The sequence below is a fragment of the Streptopelia decaocto genome, assembly GCF_964273445.1.
Source record: "Streptopelia decaocto genome assembly, chromosome: 1".
Taxonomy (NCBI): domain Eukaryota; kingdom Metazoa; phylum Chordata; class Aves; order Columbiformes; family Columbidae; genus Streptopelia; species Streptopelia decaocto.
In genome coordinates, this window is record NC_138663.1 from 131338377 (window position 1) to 131359935 (window position 21559).

The window sequence follows — 21559 nt, forward strand, 5'->3', positions numbered from 1 at the left end:
AAGCACAGCAAGGTGTGCAACGGGACATTAAAGTTGTTGTTAGTCCTAATATCTATGCGTGTTTGTAGCTGAATTTTAAAGCTTAAAAGATATAATAATCATGTTTGTTCTAAGTTTCTCAGAAGCAATTTTGTTGTTGTTGTTGTTGTTCTCATTGTCTTTGTCTGTACAGGTCCCAAACAAAATCAGAATCAGAACTAACATTTTATTGAAAAAGTTGTTTTGTTTGTTTGTTGTTTGTGGTTTTGTTTTTTTTTTCCCATTTAGGCTTCATTGACATGCCTTCTAATTTCCGTATCAGTAAATGAACAGCTGTATTCTGAAAGAGAAGAGTATAAAAATCTGTGGGAGAGACTGGAGTTGCTTGCAGATCTTCAAAGTTTGCCGAAAATAAATAAATGACACAAACCACAATCTATTGAATGGTATACAGAAAAGCTTGTGTTCTGAGACAAATCTCTTCAGCTAGTGCAGCCCTCTCTCCTGTACAGTGCTTGTACGAAATCCCTTTCCTTCTTTAGTGGGAAGAACTGTTAAATCTACGGGTGCTTAAACATCAAATACAAAGAATGCTCAATTTACTTTGGAATTGAGAGAAACTAATTCTCTAACATGAAAGAGATTAAGAAACAATTGCTTTATCAGTTAGTCTGTCTATATTTTCTTTGAAAGCCAAGACATAAGTAAATTTGTTTCACAGTATTTTCAGGATTATTCAGTTGTCTGGAAAGGGAACTGTGAATACCTACTATAACAGAAGGTGGCAAAAGATCTATATCTGTGCCAAAAAAAAAAGGACTGTCTCCACAGTGTATTTTAAATACTATATTTTTGGTAATATTAACTGAAGTAGAGAATAACTCCAAGAAAAGCAGTACTTAAACTGTTGAAAGGACAACCTGGATGTTGCATCTCCAGTATCATAGTTCAACTACAGAAGATAAAAACTTGTTTTGTATTGTGGACTTTGAGACAACATGATGAACAGTTGAATTGTATACATTTTTTTAATCCATGTTTTTACAAGTTTTGTACAAACTGAATTTTTTGATACATTGCAAATAGCAGCTTAAAATTATGCTGTTCAAGGTATGGTCACATGAGAACTGAAACTAAGGTTTTATTAAATGAGATATGGAGGTAAAATACCTGGCTAAGTAGAAGAATATTTTCTATTGAAGTTTTTTTTTTTTTTTTTCAAGAGAAGTATTATAAAGTCTGCACCAAAAAACTGATTCTGAAATAAACTGCCACTTTTGTAACTTTGCCACATTTTTCCAATTTTTCTAAATTTTGGACCTGAGCAGTTTTTCCCTCAAATGTGTTAATTTGATGAATTTTCCTTTCTTTCATCTCCAGCTCCTCCTGGTCATCCCCATGTTTGTGTCCATCCCTTTAGTATCCCTCAGTGGCCAACCCAAAAAACAGAACCACAAAACTTGAGTGAGAATTGCAGTTTATCTTACTAATACTTTTTTAAACCAAACTTTTATATTATTTTTTTCTTTGTTCTCATTAAAAATATGGCTTTCCTATCCCTGAATTCATAAAAATTCATAAAAAGGAAATGCTGAAAGCTAAAAGGAATGCCACAAGCTCTGGACCTGTAGTCTAGCTGGCACTGTCTAGTTAATTTTGTGGTAAATTAAGTTCCTTGTTGCTATTGTGATCCTGTTTAAGATAGCTCATTTGAAATACATGTAAACACCCATCTTAAGTAAGGACCCCACTTGTAATTAATTTAGCACAAGCTAAGTATAACCATTTTTCCTTCCTAAAATTATATTCAAAGATTATTCAGCTGCCAAGTTCATTAGAAGTGATACTGTAGACCCTGGAGGCCGCGTGAGATCACAACCAGAGCAGCTGATTATGTTTTGATATAAATTAATTTCTTTGTATAGCAAATGTGTCTAAAATACTAATCAGGCAAAACAATTTAAAAAGAATTGAGAACAAGATACTACCTAGCAAAGATAAGGTGGTGTTTCTTTTTCAAGCATTATATAATTAAAATGTGTAAATGATGCTGCCTTTCTCAGCTTATTGAGATCAGAGTGTATTGTTTTGATTTTCAAAGCTTTGTGTTCCTCTTTTCTCATTAGACTTTGTTAGATTCTACACATTCTTAATGCAATTCTAAGGGACAATAGGTATACTGGTAGAAGTAAAGTTTGGCAGAAATCATGTGATACCCTAAGTTTTGGTGTGGTTTTTGTTTGTTTGTTTGGTATGTTATTGATTATAGAGTAATTACAGTAGGAACAGGGACACAAGTTGTGTAAAACATTCAGCTATGCTGATTTTAATTATTTTCCTGCCAGTCTTCCTTCTTTAGAGTAGTTCAGGAAAGCTCCATATTTACATATGCCTGTAATATGCATTGGAATTGGATTTGGCCAGCAAAGATTGGGTTTTTTTTAATGACTGGTTTTGATTGTTTTAAGAAAACGCTGCTTGTGATGCTATAGTGAGTTCCATCCCACCCTGCCTCTGTGCTCAGAAATGTAATGATTTTGATTACAGATTGACTTCAAAAAAAAGTGTGCGTGTGTCCTTAGCAGTCTGCTTCTAGTAGACTGGACTTTGAGGGTGACTCCAAAGGCATGAAAGTACTTTATAAAACTTAAACCATAAAGTTTAAAACCCTCTATGTCTGTGAAAACCTTTCTTTCTTTGTGTTTGCTTGCCTTTTTAGTAACCATTGTGAATGTTAGCAAGTGATCAATTATTGGGACATAGCAGTCAATAAATTGCTGTTCTTGAAGGGAATGAGTCCTGGAAACATTGACAGAGTATGCTATATTGGAACTTACTGCAATGTAATCAGAATGATTAAAATAATACTACAAAAAAAGATTTCAGCCATGAGCATATGAGTTATAATACATACAGTCCAGGCTTACTGTAGGATTGCTTTATTTTTTAATTAAATATTAATCTAGAAGCTTAATTATTTTATTGCACTGTACTTAAATTGATATAACAGACTGAGAGTCTTTAAATTCACAGATGCTCTGAAGCTCAGAGCTTCACATAAGAACATGTGTACCTTTCTTTGAAGTGTTCAGTTTCTCATATTAATCTTCAATATAGCAATCACAGCTTTGTGTGAAGTTTCTAAAATGTAGGTGCACAAGAAGTGGTATAGTAATAAAGCAATATATTAATATGTGATGAAAAGCCACATTGAAAAATTGCACCCAATTGTTCTAAATTTTGTCAGGTAGCTTACTTTGAAGTGCAGAGGTCACCACTTGTAGCCAATTAAATTCAATCATATCTTGAATAGACATAGTTACTCTTACCTGAAGTTGATTAAGGTATTTCAATAAAGATCTAAAATTAGATGAGATTCAACACGCTGCAGAGAATCATTCCTCATCAGTCTAGATGCAATAATGATCTTTCATTTAGTAATTCACACTTAAGTTGACGACTTTCACAGCATTCTTATGTGATAACTGCAGCACTTATATGAGCAGTATTTGTTGTGAATAGACGATTGTGCTGGAGAAAAGGGTGAGCTGAGAGAGAGATTATAAAGAAAATCCACAAATGAAATGGGGAATGTTGACTTCTCAGAGGGTTTCAACCAAAAAAGTTCTAGGTTAGAAGAAAATTAGGCATGGTATCACTCTTGTCAGGGAAAGAAGATGGGATCATTAAGACAACTGTCTTTTTTTCTGATTCTAGTGCGTATATGTTGTAGGACATACAGATCCACTTAAAATCCATTTTTGGAAAGCTCATTAAAAAGAAAATTTATAACAACAGGGGACAAGCCAGTTAACAACCATATCTACAAAGCAGAAAACAATAAACTATCAAACTGCTGTATGCATTTCCAGAAGTCAGTAGTGTATTTATGGCCAGCAGATCAGAAATCATCTGCAAATAATCACATTGATCTGTTATATTACATTAATTTTTGAAAGGGATGACATGTTTTCTTGAGGAATGCTGGTCCATGGACTAACATAAAGGCTAAGTTCAGGTCCCTAGAAGTTGATTGAAACTGAAGATGGAGGTCAATGTGTCCAACAGAGCTGACCAGTCTGCTGCTTCAGGTGTCTCTGTCCCACCAAATGACTTCCTGGCTGTAGCCACTGTCTGAGATTCAGTTTTGGATGGGAATATGTTGGTGGTTCTATGCTAATATTTGAGGAGGATTTTTATGGACTCTTTTGACTAGATATGGATGTTTTATTTAGGGTCATTTAAATGCCAAAATTACTTTGACTTTGGAACAAATATGTTACTGAGATAAATTTTATTAGAGTTGATACTTGTAAAATTATTGGTGAAAATGTAATGCAGATGCAGAAACTGTTTTTACTGTGATCACATTATAATAGAAAAAAATGGACTGAGAGCAGCATTTGCTGATTTTTCTTCTAGGTTCTGTTGTGGGTGATGTGGTTACAAGGCAAGTCTGAAGAACTAAAATAGGGTATCATGTCAAATATGTCATAATGAATAAGGAAAATATTGTATGAAAAGCTTTATCCCTCGGAACAGAGCAAATTTCTACAAACCTGGTTTGGGGAAAAAAAAAGGTTCAATTTCTTTTTTTTATAAAAGCATAGTACACTAGATTTGCTTGGTTATTTTTTTTTCCCTCTGCATTTGTTTTGGGCAGTTCCTGGTAAAAGGGTAGCTTTACAGCATTCTCTGTAGTTTGCCATGAGAACTGCAATCAAACATCTGTTTGTTCTGTTTCCTCCCTCTATCTCCTCTTTGATAAGAAGGCTCTTTACCCAATATTTTTATATATCTATATTACAATCCCTTGTAATCTCTTGAAAAATGGTATAAAGTTATTTAGAAACAAAAGAAGTTTGTTGCCATAGAGATGACTGTTATTAGTTTAGAGAGCTGACACCAAAGTTCTTCTAAGTTATTCTTCTATGATTACATTAATGAGTTTAGTTGGGAGTGAGGGAAGTAAGTGTATAAGTAATACTCTCGTAGACCTTTTGATTTCATCCATCTAATTATTGTGCAGCAAAGACTCCTGTCAAATGTAGTTTAAGGATAGATACATATGAACAAATAAACTCAAGAATAAAAAAGCACACCCATAAATAAGTCACTGCTATGTGCTCTGGTAACTTTCTTCTGCAGGAGATGTCTCAGTCTGTTTGAACAAAGAGCTGGGAATGAAGTTCTTTGGAAAATTATTAAGTATGGGGGGTTTTGTATATATAATATATTTAGTTATTGCACTAAGGTTATTTAAGGCTTTACAATGAAGAGGAGAATGTGCTTTGCTGTCTTTATCCTTATTCTGTCTTGATTCTCTTTAAGATACATGAAGAAAGTAATGGCTGTTGTAATTTTCCTGATTAAATAAACACATTAGATCACCTCCTCTTGGCTGGAGGGATTTATGGAAACACCATAAAATTTGTCACTTCATGAAGTGGAGTGAAGCCATATTCCTTTCACCCTGTCGAAATGAGCATCTAGCACAGCTGGGATCTGGAGCCTGTATTTTTAGCCCACAAAGCTTCAGAGATTTGCATTATTTACTGTTTTCTTCAGTGCTCTATGGTGACCATATTTTTATTATTATTATTTTATTTCCCTTGTTATTTATTAACGTTTTATTAACACTGGAGCATACTTCTGACAAAGGCATGAGATTTTAGAACACATTTTAGCCCAGGCTTATTATTATTCACATTCCTAAGTTTTCTAGGTCGGTTTTCTAATACAATAAGTAAAGGATAAATTGGTGTCTTTTGAGGAAAGAATCCATTCATTAGTAAACCATAACTGAAAGTAAAATTATCCCTAAGAAGACTATTCAGTTGAGATACTTGTTTTGGTCAGTGTTACATTTCCATATCCTGACCTTTTGCAAGCAGGTGGAGGCAGTGCTAAACTCCCTCTCACTTTCCCTCCCCTCCCTTCTCCTCCCCTTCTCCCCTGAAGGGGAAAAAAAAAAAAAAAAAAGGAAAAAAACATTCCAGTTTTTGTTTTGTTTATGACACCACAACACAATGGTACATGATTAGAATAATAAATAATAATAAATAGAATTGTTCATGCACAGGAAATTTTTACATATGCTTCATTGCTTCACTGTACCAAGGTTGTCTAAAATAATTCCCTTTTGCGGTTCTAAAACTTTGGCTCATATCTGAGTTACATTATTCTGAACTATGTAGTTCAGAATTTTTGTATTTCTTTTTTTTAGTTTATTTTGTCTGAAATGGGTTAAGTTTGAACATTCAGAAACAAGTACTTAAAGTTGGTGGTTAAGTTAAAGAAAAAATGGCATAAGCTTTCAAACTGCTTATGGGCAGCAAGGATAGGTGAAATTTCTTTTTTGTTGTTGATATTTAGCTATTGGCATAAAATTCCCTAGATACTTTCTATGTTCAAAGAACTGGCGAATCTGAGTAATCAGTCAGCCATACACCAGAGAAGAACAAAACAATCCCCAAAGATTTCAATTTCTTTTTCTCCCCCTGTCTGGTGGTTTGAGTGTTTAGTGTTTATTGCTCCAGATTTTGAGGCTTTTTTCACTGCCCTATAATCTGAAATTCTATGTTTCTCTTCCTACAAAATGGAAATAAGTCTGTAAACCAAAGCCTAAGTAGTAGTTAGGGGCTTATGACCACTCTGGGGTCAATGCTTAACCCCAAAGATTATTTATGAAGTGAGCGCTTTTCCATGTCATTGGGTTAACTGGGGAGGAAATTGAAGTCTATCAGGAAATGGATGAAACAACTTTAAGCTGGATGTTCTTTCCAATGCCTATCCAACATTGCTTAACAAAGCCTAATGAGTTACAGAAAATAGTATAAAATATCATTCTTATAAACTAATCGTGTACTGGGAACAATGAGTTGCCCTTAGCACAGCACCATCATCATCCAAATTTGGAAACCAAATACAAGATTTGATTAGAAAGAATGTCTTCACCAAAAGCAACTACTATGAGCAACTTGTCTGCCTGTAATGCTGAACTGTCAATATATGCAAGGTCAGACTTGTTTAAAAATATTTCAGACAATCATAGCTTCAGTTTTCTTTGTATTTTATCCTGGCCTAGAAAACAAAATTTGTTTTTCACAAGGTTATAAAGTTTGTACTTCAGGTTTAAATTTTACTCAGAAGTTGCTATCATTCAGTTACCTCTTAAGCGAGCAACAGTAACAATGCCACTGAAATGTGGTCTGAAATATGAGATACCTATACTAGGAACAGTTGCTTTCATTTTAGTTAAAAATAATGGAACTTCATGAAAAGCTTTACTGTTAAAAATAAATACATTCTTCCAGTGTATTAATAACACTGGTAGGTTAATATGTCCAAAAAGACATTGGTAACAAGTGGTGTCCCTTAGGGGTCTGTACTAAGACTGGTACTATTAAATATCTTTATCAGTGACATAGTGGAATCAAGTGCACCCTCAACAAGTTTGCGGATGACACCAGCCTGAGTGGTGCAGTTGACATGCTGGAGGGAGATGCCACCTCAACAGGCTGAGGGAGTGAACCTCATGAAATTCAACAAGGCCAAGTGTAAGGTCCTGCACCTGAGTCAGGGCGACCCCTGGTGTCAATACAGGCTGGGGGATGAAGGGATTGAGAGCAGCTCTTCTGAAAAGGACCTGAGGGAGCGTGGCCGGCAGGTCAAGAGAGATGATTCTGCCCCTCTACTCTGCTCTGCTGAGACCCCACCTGGAATTCTCCATCCAGCTCTGGAGCCCTCAGTACAGGAAAGACCTGGACCTGTTGGAGAGGGGCCAGAGGTCACCAAGATGATCAGAGGGCTGGAACACCTCTTCTGTGAGGACAGGCTGAAGGAGTTGGGGTTGTTCAGCCTGGAGAAGAGGGCGCTCCAGGGAGACCTTATAACAGCTTCTGAGTACCTGAAGGGGACCTACGAGAAAGATGGGGACAGACTTTCTGCCAAAGCATGTAGTAACAGCACAAGGGGCAATGGTTTTAAACTGAAATGGGAGATTTAGATTGAATGTAAGTAAGAAACTTGTTATGAAGGGAGTGGTGAGGCACTGAAGAGGCTGCCCAGAGGAGTTGTGGATGCCCCATCCCTGGAAGTGTTCAAAGTCAGGTTGGATGGGGCTTTGAGCAACCTGGTTTAGTGGATGGTGTCTCTGCCCATGGCGATGGGTTGGACTAGATAACCTTTAAGGTCCCTTCCAACCAAAACCATTCTATGGTTCTGTGGTTAATATACAAGTTCTAGTGCACTAATCAGATATCTTTTAACCATATAAGTTGACTTCAAAACTATCAAAGATACTGTCTAGGCTGTGGGTTGACTTGAAAATGTAAATAAAGTACTCAAAGCCTTTTGGGGTGTGGAGGGGCGTTTTGTTTCTAAACAGTTTTTTTTTTTTTAATAAGCTCTAGACACTGGTATATGCTTTTTGTAATTTATGTTAATATAAAAACATTGTTTATTTTAACTCAATGTTTTCAAGATACTGTCTGAGGTTGCCATTGTCACAATTTCATTTCGGTGGATTAGCAGGAGTACAACTGAATACATTTTGGCACAGCATCTCTTTGGTGGAATTTACCAATTTGGTGGTTTTAGAAAGAGAGTGGGTATGTTAAAATGTGTTCAGATCACAAAAGCTTTTAAAATATGTGTTTAATTTCTTAAAAATAGAATCACAGATAAAAGAAAGTATAGCTGTGAATCAATAAAAAAAATTGCACTGTAGCTATTTTTGCCAGAGACAGTTCAGATGGTAATCTTGCTATTTTTTACACTTAACAGTTACTGTAACAGTCTGTTATAAACACGCTTATTATTCTTGTATTATTCTTTAAGAACTACAAATTATATAGCTGAAACGATAGTATCCAGCAAGAAATTAAGATAAAAGCTGTCTTTGAATATAAACCTGATTTTCAGTTCTCTTACATGAAAATGTCTTTGTGAAGCACACAGAAAGCAGTGTGTTTGCAAGTTCTCAGTTCTATTAGCACAGTGTAAGATGGGCCAATATATTTAATTACATTCCTGAAGAATGTAACTTTAAAAAGTGCAGCAAATTGAGAAATACTGCACTGTGTTTAAGTAAGGATTCCTATTTAATATGAGCCATGTACTTCAGATATTCTGTGCTGTTTTGCGCAAATGCAACAACTTTGCATTTTGTACTTACTGGAAGATAATAGGGACTGATGCATGCTTAAATTGGTTTTGCCAGATGGCTGCTTACCTCTGCAGTCAATTCTTGAATCTTTTGCTAGGAATGATGTAAGACAGTCTTCAGGCTGAGATCTTCCGCTGGAAATGTTCTTTTTCTGTGAAGGTGACGATTCATTATCAAGTCAATATCTTGGAAGTTTCCTGTAATGTCTGTACTGGATGATGACTGATAATTAATGCTTCTACCCATCTTAAAGTTTTCTCCTCCTTTTACAGATTGGGCATCGCTACCAACTATTTGGTTGGGAGGAAGGGAAGTATAGACTTTTGGTCAATAAAATACAGACAGGCAACTGAGACTTCAGGGGTCCAGTATGCCAGTCTCTAAGAGACTGAAGTAAAAGGATATTCAGAAAATATCTGCTTCGAAGTAGAAGTCCTAGGATGGTAAAATGCAAGACTCACCCCCTTTTCAGGCTTCTGTATGTGATAATAACTATTCCTTATGAGGTTGGTTTTGCTATGTTAAAAAAAAAAATGTATCTGACACAGTTTGTTGCTTGAGGATTGATGTTTTGATTTTGGATTTTCAAAGTACTTACTTATTTAAAACAAAAGTAATCTGTAATAGCATATGGACACTGAATGGTAGATAAGGTTTTGTTAGTGTCTTTCAGGTATAAATGAACTTGAGATGAACTTGAGTCTTTTTGTTAGCCACCATAGCAACTATGTTTCACTGTCATCTGGAGGGTACAGGCATGATACTAATGCTTGACATATAGTTTATTTTTAGGCTGGTATTCTTACACTTTATGTTAACCACCAGCACAGAGAAGGGCCAGTGCTTTGTCAGCTGTAGCGTTGGTTTCTGCGTGTTTTGGGGACAGAGTGTGCTCAGAATCCTACCTTGACTTGGGTGGAGGTCCCAGCAGCATTTCTCAGCTGTGACTGAACTGCGTGGTTGCAGTAGAACAACCATGTTTCTGTTTGGTTCTTTGGACAGGAGCCTGGGAGCAGTTGGTCAGGTAGGAAACACCAAAGGAAAAGCAGTGAACCAGACACGTCTTCAGTGTCCCATTGAACTCAATTGTGTGAGGCTCAACTTCAGAACCAGTATTTGGAACACTGTTTCAGGCTTTTTGTAAGATGGTTTTGAGAAAGTAGAGATTAAAGATGTTAACAATTTGCCAGGTATTTAATATTTTGTCACTGCTGATGGAATGTATTAAGTGTATAATTTTGGTTTCTTATATAGGGAATACAGAAAATAGAGGATAATTGTTTTCTATTCTTATACATATGTATAATAGTGTACTATTTCAGGGGAGGAAAAACACCTCACAACAAAATAGTTAAATATCTCTTGAAGTTTTATTCTTCAGCAGTCCCCTTTTTAACTCTGGTCCTTTTTCCTGGGGAAAGTTTAGGATAATTGTCTAAGAACATGAGTCACTTGACATATGGTAGTTTGTTAGCTATTTCTACACTACATTTAGTCTTAACTTGACAGCAAAGTCAGTGTTGAACAATAAACTACACTGAAATGTTTAAGATCTTAGTTCAATTATGGAAGTAATGAGTTGCATTAAATTGTATGCAAAATCCTGATGGTACATTTTTAAAAAGTTGTCACTTAGCTCATGATACAGAACAACAAATTTTGTTTGCTAATTTGCAGGGTTGATTATGTCTCTAAACAAACTTAGTATTTGCTAAGTTTATTTTGAGAAAAGAATTGTAAATATTCTCACAGATTTTTATTTTACTACTGTATCATTTATTTGGGTAGAACATTAGTGGTATGGGTGCTGATGTTATCCAAATTGTAGTTGAAATCCATGTAGGCTTTATCAGCATTTTGAAGGGTTTTGTAATTTTATTTTTGAGACATCCTCTATTTAAAATTGTGTGTGTTGGAGGCTCTTTTAAAACTGCAGGTAATTGTCTTCAGTACTTATATATTTTTTTCTATTTACTTAAGGAAGCCCTCTGAGCATAAAGCATCAAGAATATTGAATTTCATTGCAATAAATAGATATCTGCTTTGCCTCCAAAGCTGTTCTTATATTCACATTTTGCAGGATATAACCTTTACTGAGTAATATTTGAGTTATTGCTTTAATTTTTATGGCAAGTAACTGAATGCGTTATTTTATACTATTCAGTTTACTCTTATCAGATGTAGATAGGACTAGCCTGAAAAATTTATGTCTAGGACACTGTGCTGCTTACTAGGTGGTAGATCTTTCCAAAACATTGATCAAGCTTCTAAGCACTTCAAAATTGGGAAATTCAGAGGAGAAAGCAACTTCCTGACCCATGCATCAGGATCTTGCTTTTTGCTGGGTTGAGCCCAGATCTGATACTCGCCAAAGAAAACTTGCCTTTTTGTGTGCGTAGCTTCTTACCTGATTTCAGATAGCTGTAACTTGGTGTGTGTGTGGTACATGGTGTATGCGGTTGGCGCAACTTGTCTGATCTGGAATTAGCTGGGCAGATGCTCAGCGCTCAGCTGCCAAGACAGGCAGCCATGTGTCCTCGGGGTCAGCATAGTGACTTTGGAAGAACCTGCAAGAAGGAGAAATAGTTACTTTTTTTTGTTGTTTGTTTTGTTTTCCTTCCCCTAAACAAAATGTTATTCTGTCTTTCACAGCTTAGCACATGTTCAGTCACCCTAATTTAACTGTGCATCGTATTATCTCTGCCAATAGCTCTTGAAGTAACTTTATAGTGGTGTTTTGTGTCAACAGATGAAGTAGAATTTTGAGGAAAAAACATGAATATTTTCTTGGGAACTTCAGAACTCCTGCTTGTATTTGAGTAAGGGATGTGCCTATTTCTAGCAAATAATTTTCCCTAAGCATTACTGAATATTAATTCTAATAAATGCATATTGCTATTATATTGTTTACGAATGAAAGTGCTTTCTCCCTGCATAACACTGAACATATAGGGATGAAGATTAATGCTTCCAGAGGGGATATTGTCTGATATAGCACTCTAGAATTCTGATTTTGAAGTAAAAAGGAAAATCCTCTGCAGCTTCTAAGCTGCTGTTCTTGTTTATGCTTAAAAAATGAGAAGCTATATTTAAATATTTTTTTAAACTATAATTAAAGCAGGAAAACTACTTTGGTTATTGTATTTTGTATTTTATATTGATTCACCTTTCATTCTCAGAATATCAAGTTACAGTTTGGTGACTGGATGTCACAAAATCCATGGTATGTTAATCAGTGTTCTGCTTATTAGAATTTTAAATACGTAAGTATAAATATACATATGTATTTGTTGGTGACTTCTACAGCACTGGAGGTTTGCCCATGAAAAGGGCAGTATACAAGTAATTGTGCAATTGTATGCAATTAATTTACCAGTAGTAACTTTTATGTTGCCTGATAGAAACTGGCATGATTTAGCTTGTGAAAGGTCTTCAGATCTTCACTGAACAAATGTTTCCAAATTTGAAAATAATCCTTCTTTCACTTCTCTTGACTTTTCATAATGCTACTTAAATATTTGAGGACCATTTTCCTGAAAGATGGCCTTGAAATTCTGAAGTACTTTTGAGCTTTTCCATTTTAATTGAGGGAATAGGATGTTAACAGTTAAGCAAAGATATCTTCTGGAGCAAGTATTGATAAAAGTATCCCTTATTTTTAACTTTTGCAGGAACTTTTAGTCTTTCAGTGTTTCATTTGATATAGTCTTGTAATGTTGTAATATCAGTGACTTTCTAATTATGATGGCATAAATAAATGCTCAGTTTCTGTGGCTAAAAATAAAACCTTTTTTTTGGATTTAAACGTGCTCAAGTTATAGGCTTACCATTTGTTTGTTCTTAGAAATGCAAGATTCCAGATTTTATCTAGCACAGATTTCTAAAGAATGAATGTGCTCAACCACTTTTTATTCCTTACTGTTCATGCCAGTGAGGCAAAATCTTGGAGTAGCTTGTTTCTTCAATTTAAACCAGGTTTGTTGGAGTTCTTATTTCGCTAGTCACCTATTGGGCTTTATTTTTAACATTTTTATGTCTCACGCAGTCCAACCTAATGGTACAACGTCCTGCAAAAATAGAGAAAGCAGTATTTTCATAGCAGCCCTTTTCAGAGATTTGTATCGTTCTGCAAAAATGTTGTGGTGAAAGCTCTTTCATTCCCACAGCCCTCAGTCTTTCATCTTAGTTTAAGATTATTCTTTCTGTGAGTGAGAGACATTTGGTAGTTGAGAGGCTTGAAAACTCTTGTGTTAAAGATGACTTAATGTCCTGGAATATGGAAAGATGGATTCTTGACTTCCTTAAAAACATGACTGGCTTACCTACATCTGAAATGTTTGCATCTACATTTTCTTATTTTTCACTTTCTTGGAATGCTGTGATATTGTTTACCCTAATCTCAAGCTGTTTGGAAACATTCTTCTGAATATCAACTGTATAATGGCAACTGCTCTGTTTGGGAAAGCTGTTCAAGTAGTTCATCAGAAGCTCAGCTCCTACTGGGAAAACTGGTATGAGTGACCATTACTAACTTTAAGCACCATTTTTTTTTAAAAGCACGGCAAAAAGCCTTGACCTTTTGCGTTGCTGTGCAGAGGGATCTGTACTTCCCGGTGGAAATTGCTCTCTGGTTTAGTGATGTCAATCACTACATGTCTGAAGGTTTCGTAGACATTGATCTGAAAAAGTGCTGGGTTTTGCTGCCACCGCTGCTCTTCACACAGCAGGTAGACTTATTGTTGGGATTACTCAAATACCTGACCAGAAACAGACTGAGAGGCTCTGTTAATGGGTCACATCCACTTAGTGTGGCATTTTATCACCTTACTGTGACAAGATAAATTAGGAATGGCATGTATTCCTGTAGGTCTCTGCCTTAGGTCCCTGAGGGCTGGTCAGCTTTTTTTATTGTCTTTTTGAGTAGCAGAATATTCCCAAGGGCCATGGAATTTTCTGTGAGAATACAGAAAAGTTTTATACTCATTTTTTTCACAATCATAAGGTCATAGTGAAACCCTATCCTAATTTCTGATCCAGTGTTTCAGACTTGCATAATAAGGACTGCATCCCCTTCTGGTCTCAGGGTAGACTGTATCTCAGACCAGTTTAGTCTTTATTGGCTAGCTGTGTGCTGATACAGACCTGTTCTTTTTTGAGATTCAGTAAAAGAATTATTATCTAGGACAGACACTAGTGGGTTAATGTTTGGTAAATCAAGTAATCTAGCACTGCCTCAGAGGGATGTTGTCCTTGTACCTCTGGAGGATAAAATTTGGTATGCTTTCAAATGCCGGCTTTTAGTACTCAACTTTGGTTGTCTTCTCTGATTTCAGTTATGCAGCATTATTACTTAATTATTCATTTACTTGCTTATAGTTCAGATTCTTTCATGTGTTCTTAATCTAAGTCTTTCTTCCCATACTGATATTATAATACTGTTTACTCGTGCATTAACCTTGGCAAACAAATAATTTAAAAAAATTTATTGCATGGTAATTATAGTTTATTATAACCTTTCATGTGCTTGCAGTGATCTCTGTGTGGTGTTTATCAGTAGTGGGTCCTCTTTGTTCCATGGTTGGGTCCTAAGAGTTTGCAATGTCAATCAAGATTTCTGAAATGTGATAGCTTTGCATTATCTGGAAGGAGAACTGGCCGTGAAGTTTTCAGGCTATCTAACTGGAGATTGAAACTTTTAAAATTTTTTGGGTATCATACTGAACCATAAGGAAAGATTAAACTGAAAGCTGTAATGCACTGTTACTTCCATTATTTAATGCTTTTTCATTTGAAATGTCATTTAAAAGATAAAGCCATTTTGCAGACCAAAGATCAAAGGATACAAGTCTTCTGTGTGGCACTGTGAAAATTGTTGCTGTATCTCAGTACATAAATTGTCTACTTTCAGTAGTATGAATTCTATGCAGGTAGCAAAGCAAACATAATCTAATCAAGTGAAACAGAAAGGTCATGGTATGGATCCATTTCTCTTTAAAACAAACAAAACCTCTCAGTGCAGAGAACAGAGGTAAAGTGATAAGCAATTGATTGTAAGCTGTAAGTGGGGAAGAAGACAGTGGGGTAGTAATTAAGATATGATAAATTCAAGAAAAAATCTCAGAGAACTAGATCTGAAGCTAATATTTATTTTAAATTCAGAGGCTTCAGGGAAAATAAAAAACGTCTCTATCATTGATATGGCTGAAAAAAATATAGATAAATCTTCTTTAATCATCCAAGCTCCCTGTTAAAGAAGTTCAACAAGGCCAAGAGCTGGGTCCTGCACTTGGGTCAGGCAGTGCTACAGGCTCAGGGAAGGGTGGCTGGAAAGCTGCCTGTGAGGGATCTGGGGGTGTTGATTGACAGCCAGCTGAATATGAGCCAGCAGTGTGCCCAGATGGCCAAGAAGGCCAACAGCATCCTGGCTTGTATCAGCAATAGTGTGGCCACCAGGACCAGGGAAGCGATTGTACCACTGTACTTGGCACTGTTGAGGCCCCACCTTGAATCCGGTGCTCAGTTTTGGGCCCCTCATAAAAATAAGGACATTGAGTTGCTGAAGAGAGTGCAGAGGAGAGTAACAAAGCTGGTGAGAGGTCTGGAGCTCAAGTCAAATGAGGAGCAGCTGAGGGAACTGGAGCTGTTTAGCCTTGAGAAGAGGATGCCAAGGTGACCTGTTTACAACTACCTGAAAGGAGGTTGTAGCATGGAGGGTGTTGGTCTCTCCTCCCAAGTAGCAAATGATAGGACAAGAGGAAATGGCCTCAAATTGCACCAGGGGAGGTTCAGGTTGGGTATTAGTAAAAAATTCTTCATGGAAAGGCTTGTCATGTATTGGAACAGGCTACCCAGGGAAGTGGTGGAATCACCATCCCTGGAGGTGTTTAAAAAATGATCGGACAAAGTTCCTGGGGACATGGTTTAGTGCTAGTTTTAGGTTAATGGTTGGAGTCAATGATCTTGAGGGACTCTTTCAACTGAAATGATTCTGTGATTCTGTAAGTCTTGAGCCAGCTGCAGCAGGAGACTTAGAGAATTGGGAACTCTGCCCATGAGCTTGCCCAAGAAGTACAGTTATAATCCATGCAGTACGGATAATATTTTCCCAAGCTGTGTGTAAGTAAAGGTCCACTGCTATTGAAAGTATTATTTTCAAGCCTCATCCATGTACCAGATTGTGACAGACAAGAAGTAGAAACCTAACAACTTGTGCATCTAGCCTCTAAGTTTTCTGTTGGCCATCAGATCGCCTTCACAGTGCATCAGCATGAAGTGCTTGACCAAAGGGATCATGACCATGTCGATTGTCTTTTGCGTTGGTTGCCTTCACCATATTATTTATTTTAATAATATCCACAATATCGTGGCTCTATGAAGAATAGTTCGAGAATACTGCAAGAAGTTTGCAGCCATTCTGAAAACTTTACCAGCTAAGTCCTCCTGACTCTGGTAGCTGAAGCACAGAGAGAGGGCTCTGTCCTCAGGACTTTTGTTAGTGGTTTTCTGTTTATTTTATAATGTTGAAAATTCAGTGCATGTTAAACTGAAAACTTTAGTTTCCTGTAACTTCTTACCTATTGATATCTGTGCCACTGCTATCAATTAATATTATTTGTTTTCAGAATAAACCTTTTCCTTAGGAGTTATTTTATGTCTGAATATTAACTTTGAAGTGTGAGTAAGCTTAATATTGCTGAGATTCTTGTTGACATTGGCTTGTTTCTTTTCTGGCTGTATAGGGTGCACACAGCCATGCACTCTCAGAAATTCTAAGTCTGGAAAAAGTAGCACTCTATGTTAGTGCCACTGTGGTTATTACTGTGAGAAAATAAGTTAATTCTGCTTTTCAGTCTTCTTGGGATGGATACAGGGGAAGTGACTTGCTGCTGCTGATTCTGTCTGTCACAGATTATCATAGACCCCAGAAGGATAGCTCTTTTTTACTTTGTTGTCTGCGCAGTTCATTTTAGAGGCATGATGCAGTTTGGATCACCAAGTAAAAGCTCTTTTGGCCTGTTAACAGCTGTATCGCATTCTGATAACTGATAGGGGGATATGTATGTTCTAATAGAATGGCATTTGGTATAATGAGGAGTGCAGGTATTGAGAGCAGCCCAGCAGTGTCAGTCAGGATTGTCCCTTGGCTAAAAAGTGGGCACTTGCTGCACTGCTTCAATTTCTCAGCACCTTATGCCTAGAGATGGCTTGAGGTCTTGGCAATGATGTTACCTAGAGGACAGCAGGGAATTAATTCTACATGTAAATGAAAGGGGTCAAAATATGAAGAGTTTATTATTTTTGTTGCTGCTTTCCAAATACGATTAGACTTAGTTACCCTTTTGTATCACTCTGACTGAACAAAATGCATCTAAATAACAGACAAACTGGTGTGTAAAAAACAGTTTAAAAGAACATCTCTCTATCAAATCTGGATGTTTAGTTCATAAAATAACTTGTACCAGATTCACTGAAAAATTAGCATTATCAGACTGAGTACCAGTTTATTTATGTTTTGCAGTCCATTGGTGGGATTTAAGCCAGTCAGCTATTGAAATGTTTAGGAATAATTTGAAAAATAATATTTTAGCAATTCAGTGCTATGATGTGTTAAGTTAGTTAAGCACTAAGAATTGAAAACAGGTAAATCATCATAGAAGTCTAGATTCTTACAAGGTCAGCGGTTCTACCCGGTTTCTATAATACGTAATAAATGCAATTCCTGAATGTCAACATTAATATGGTTCAAGAATTGCAGCTTCAAACTGTTATAGGTACAGCCCATGTTACTTTTTTGTCCATAGTGACAAAATTGACTGGTTTAAATGCATTACTTGCTTGCATCTAAATATTTAATGTTCATCATGGATTAGAATTTAGAATTCTTACGGTGAATCATTATTTTGCTTTTTTATTAGTACAGGCGGAAAAAAGTAAATAATGTGTGACTTGTAAGCAATTTCACAGGTTTTCTGCTGACTTAGTATAGGAAAGGTGTTAAATTTCTCATCACCTTGTGAAACCAGGTCATCTAGGTAGATATGCTCATTTCACTTTCTCAAATGAGAAATTGTTTTTTAATGTGTGAACTATTGGCCCCAAAGGGGAAGAAAAAAAGCAACAGGACTTCTCTGCAAAGACCTTTTTTGTTTTGAATGATGTTTCAGTGAATTCTGAATTATTTATATTTCTTGCAGTGTAAATTATTCTGTTCCTTAATGATAATACAGCATATATTTTCCTCTCTTAGATCATACATGCAATGAAAGAACTTTCTCAATTTTGTGGTATGCAAAAATTGGAGAAACTGTTAGGATATAATTGAAGATATGGCTTTTGCCCAAAAGAAATTACGTTCTTAATGAATGCTATCCTGTTTCCATATCTGTCTGTAAAATTACGACAATGTACTTCTTTTAGAAATATTCCTGAGTTATTGCTTATATGGTGGATGTATTTCAATTATGCTGATTTTCGCTGCTACTGGCATTCTGTAAAATTATTTGTTACTTCTGTCAACTTCTATTTCTACTGCTGCTGCTTCCATAAATAAATGGACTTGGATGAAACCATGAACCTCTGAATGGTTTGTGTGATTTGCATGTTCCAAAAATACTGTTTGTCTGGATCGTGTTTTGGAGCTGTGTAGTTATCTTTCTAAAAGTCGATATGGTTGTTAGTATTTGATATCCTTCCTAGAAATAATCCTAAAACTTATTTTTTTCCCAGTTTAGACTAGAATCGGACTTAATATTTTTGTTTATTTATTTATTTACAATCTTCTCTCCCATGTGCAATCAGATGGTTGGAAAACATCTGCTGCTCCTACTCAGGTTTTTGATCTCATCAATTTTCTAACTAATATTTTGGTTCAACAAATTCATCTTGTTCATTCTTATCTGTAGTTGCTTTTTCATGTAGAAGTCATTACAGTTTATTTTCATACTGGTTCTCCATCTTTTTCCAAAGATCAATCTTCAGTACTAACCGTGGTGGAAAAAATTACATTTGTTATCTATTTTGGAACTTCTGTGTGTGTTTTACAAATGTACAAATCCTCTTCAGCATCTTAAGAGGTTCAAGGTTATAAAGTCAAGCAGTCTGTAATGAGGAGAAATAAGTTTCAAGTCTGACTGGTGCTTGTAGCAATTAATCTACTCTTTGTACATGCATTATCTTAATTCTGTGTGAGATAGTATTTTTATTGCAATATAGCTACTGCTTTGACTTTGCTCACAGTGTTTAGCTTGCAGCAAATAGCTTTCCTCAAATTTGATGCTGGGTCAGAAAAAGATAGACTGAGCATTTGCACAAAGTTGTATTTTCATGACCAGCTTGCCAGTTTGTAGGATTTTGGATACATTTCTATTTCTCTCAATATCAGAGCATTCTCTCTCTGTCATTCATTCGTTGCAAATCATTTCACCTGAGAAATAACAAATATATAAAAGGTTCTGTAGACAAGCTCCTGAGATCTTCTTAGCAAAGTGTTATCTTTTGAATTGGATTATTTGGGGCAAGGCAGGAGAACACGAGGATAGAATTACATGTCATGTAATGCATGCCCAGAAAAGGTATTGAACTGATTTGCATTTCCCAAATTTGGAATTTTTCATCTGGTAATATTTCTGCCTTTATATGCACGAGTGTGTATTTGTGTGCAGTACATGCAAAGAAAAGGAGAAATACTGTAATCCTATTGAAGTAAATAAGAATTGGTTATTCAGTGAGACCAGGCTTTTACCACCTTTATAGTGTGTCCACAGACTTCCCATCTGTTTGTGTAATACCACTAACTCCAGACTTTAAGCACCCTTCATGTGAGGATGGTTTTGGAGGAAGGAAGGTGGAGATGTTTGTTTTGTCAAAATGGAGTTTATTCCTTGGGTCATAATTGCCTCATGACTCTAGCATCTCAGTCTCTGGCATCTATTAAATAAAGTGAAATGTAGAAAAGGTCTCCTTTACTGCCTCATGGCAACTATGTGCCCACGTAAATTGTAGCAGTGATGCTGGCTGACGTGCTTTGTGCCGGGTGTCCCCTTTCCACCTCACCCACCAGAAGGAGGGTGGTGAGACCCAGCGTGCTGCTGCCTAGCTTGAACTCTTCACTGAACAGAGACTTGGTAGTACCTGAGGCCATAGTTGTGCTACCTTGGGAAACTGGTTAGAGAGAAGTTGTAACAATGACAAGTGTTGAAGACGTAGGCAAAAAAAGCTTCACTACTTCATTTGGTTAAACTGGTTGAGATGGATGAGCTCTTCAGAGCCACAGCTTGCAGGGGATGCACCTGAGGCAGCTCATGCTGAGGGTGGCACCAAGGACAGGGGCACGGAGAGCAAAGAGTGGAAACAAGATATATAGGTGTCTTTTGAAGCTACTGGGACCAGTGTGCTGGGAGAGGAGGTTATGAATAGTAGGAATACTGTTCCTGAAACTATTTTGTTCTTTGATACAAATTTTGTTCAGAAATACTTCCCCGTACTCACTCACTTTGGAACCTCTTCTATATTTTTGATTTCATCTATGTGCTTTCTTTGTGTGCATGTTATACCCCATTCCTGTTGTTCTAAATTTCAAAAAATATCTCCTCAACTTCCATGACTTGATTTGCTCATTAAATGTCTAAACTTGCAACATAGTAGGTAATTTGATAATCTACTGGTGACGTGTGATTTGTAAATAATTCCAGGAAGGGGGATTGACAGCTTTTCAACTTTTATGACGCCTAGAAATTGCTGTAAATCTATAAAATCTTGGGAACAGAATCTTACCTATTATAATTTTCTTTCTGTTTCTATAAGATCTTTTCCCACAGAGTATAACTATCTTTAGAGAGGAAAAGGCCAAGTATAGTGGCAGGGATGGGCATTAAAATGTAGTATATTTGTTCAAACATTAACCTATTAGATGTCTATATAGATCATTGACATTTTTTCCTAAACCCTTGTCTTCAATATTAAAATTATGTGCAATAAAAGATAAAATAAAATAAATAAAAAAAGATAAAATAAAATCTAAGGTAGACACACTTTTTAGGAAAAGGCTAATGAAAAACGGGGAAGAAGTAATTGAAAGTACCATAAATGCAAGTGGGAAACATAGCGTAAGGAACTCTTGTCAGTCCCAAGGTTTCTAAAGCTTATAAAATATATTCATGTTATTTCAGCTGGGAAGTTTTGAGATTCCTTCTGTCTAATTTGAGAATGTGGATCGAAGAATACCGCTTTGATGGATTCCGATTTGATGGTGTTACATCTATGTTGTATCACCATCATGGGATTGGTAAGTAATTTAACCAACTCTAATCTCCACAGTCCTGTTGCTGCTCTGTTGCTGTGGAAATAAAGCTATAAAGTTCACTGAATGCTCCAAAAATTCCAGATTTGCTAATATCTTCTTGTGCTGCTATA

General features: G+C 36.2%; 1 protein-coding gene across 3 annotated transcripts in view; it reads left to right on the forward strand.

The window, feature by feature from the left end:
- The window catches only part of GBE1 (1,4-alpha-glucan branching enzyme 1), a 161045-nt gene that overhangs the window by 73908 nt on the left and 65578 nt on the right, over positions 1–21559 (forward strand). For all 3 annotated transcript variants that reach the window (XM_082055387.1, XM_082055388.1, XM_082055389.1), the window contains exon 8: positions 21316–21431. In XM_082055387.1, the coding sequence (XP_081911513.1) occupies positions 21316–21431 (116 nt within the window). The remainder of the gene's footprint in view (positions 1–21315; positions 21432–21559) is intronic.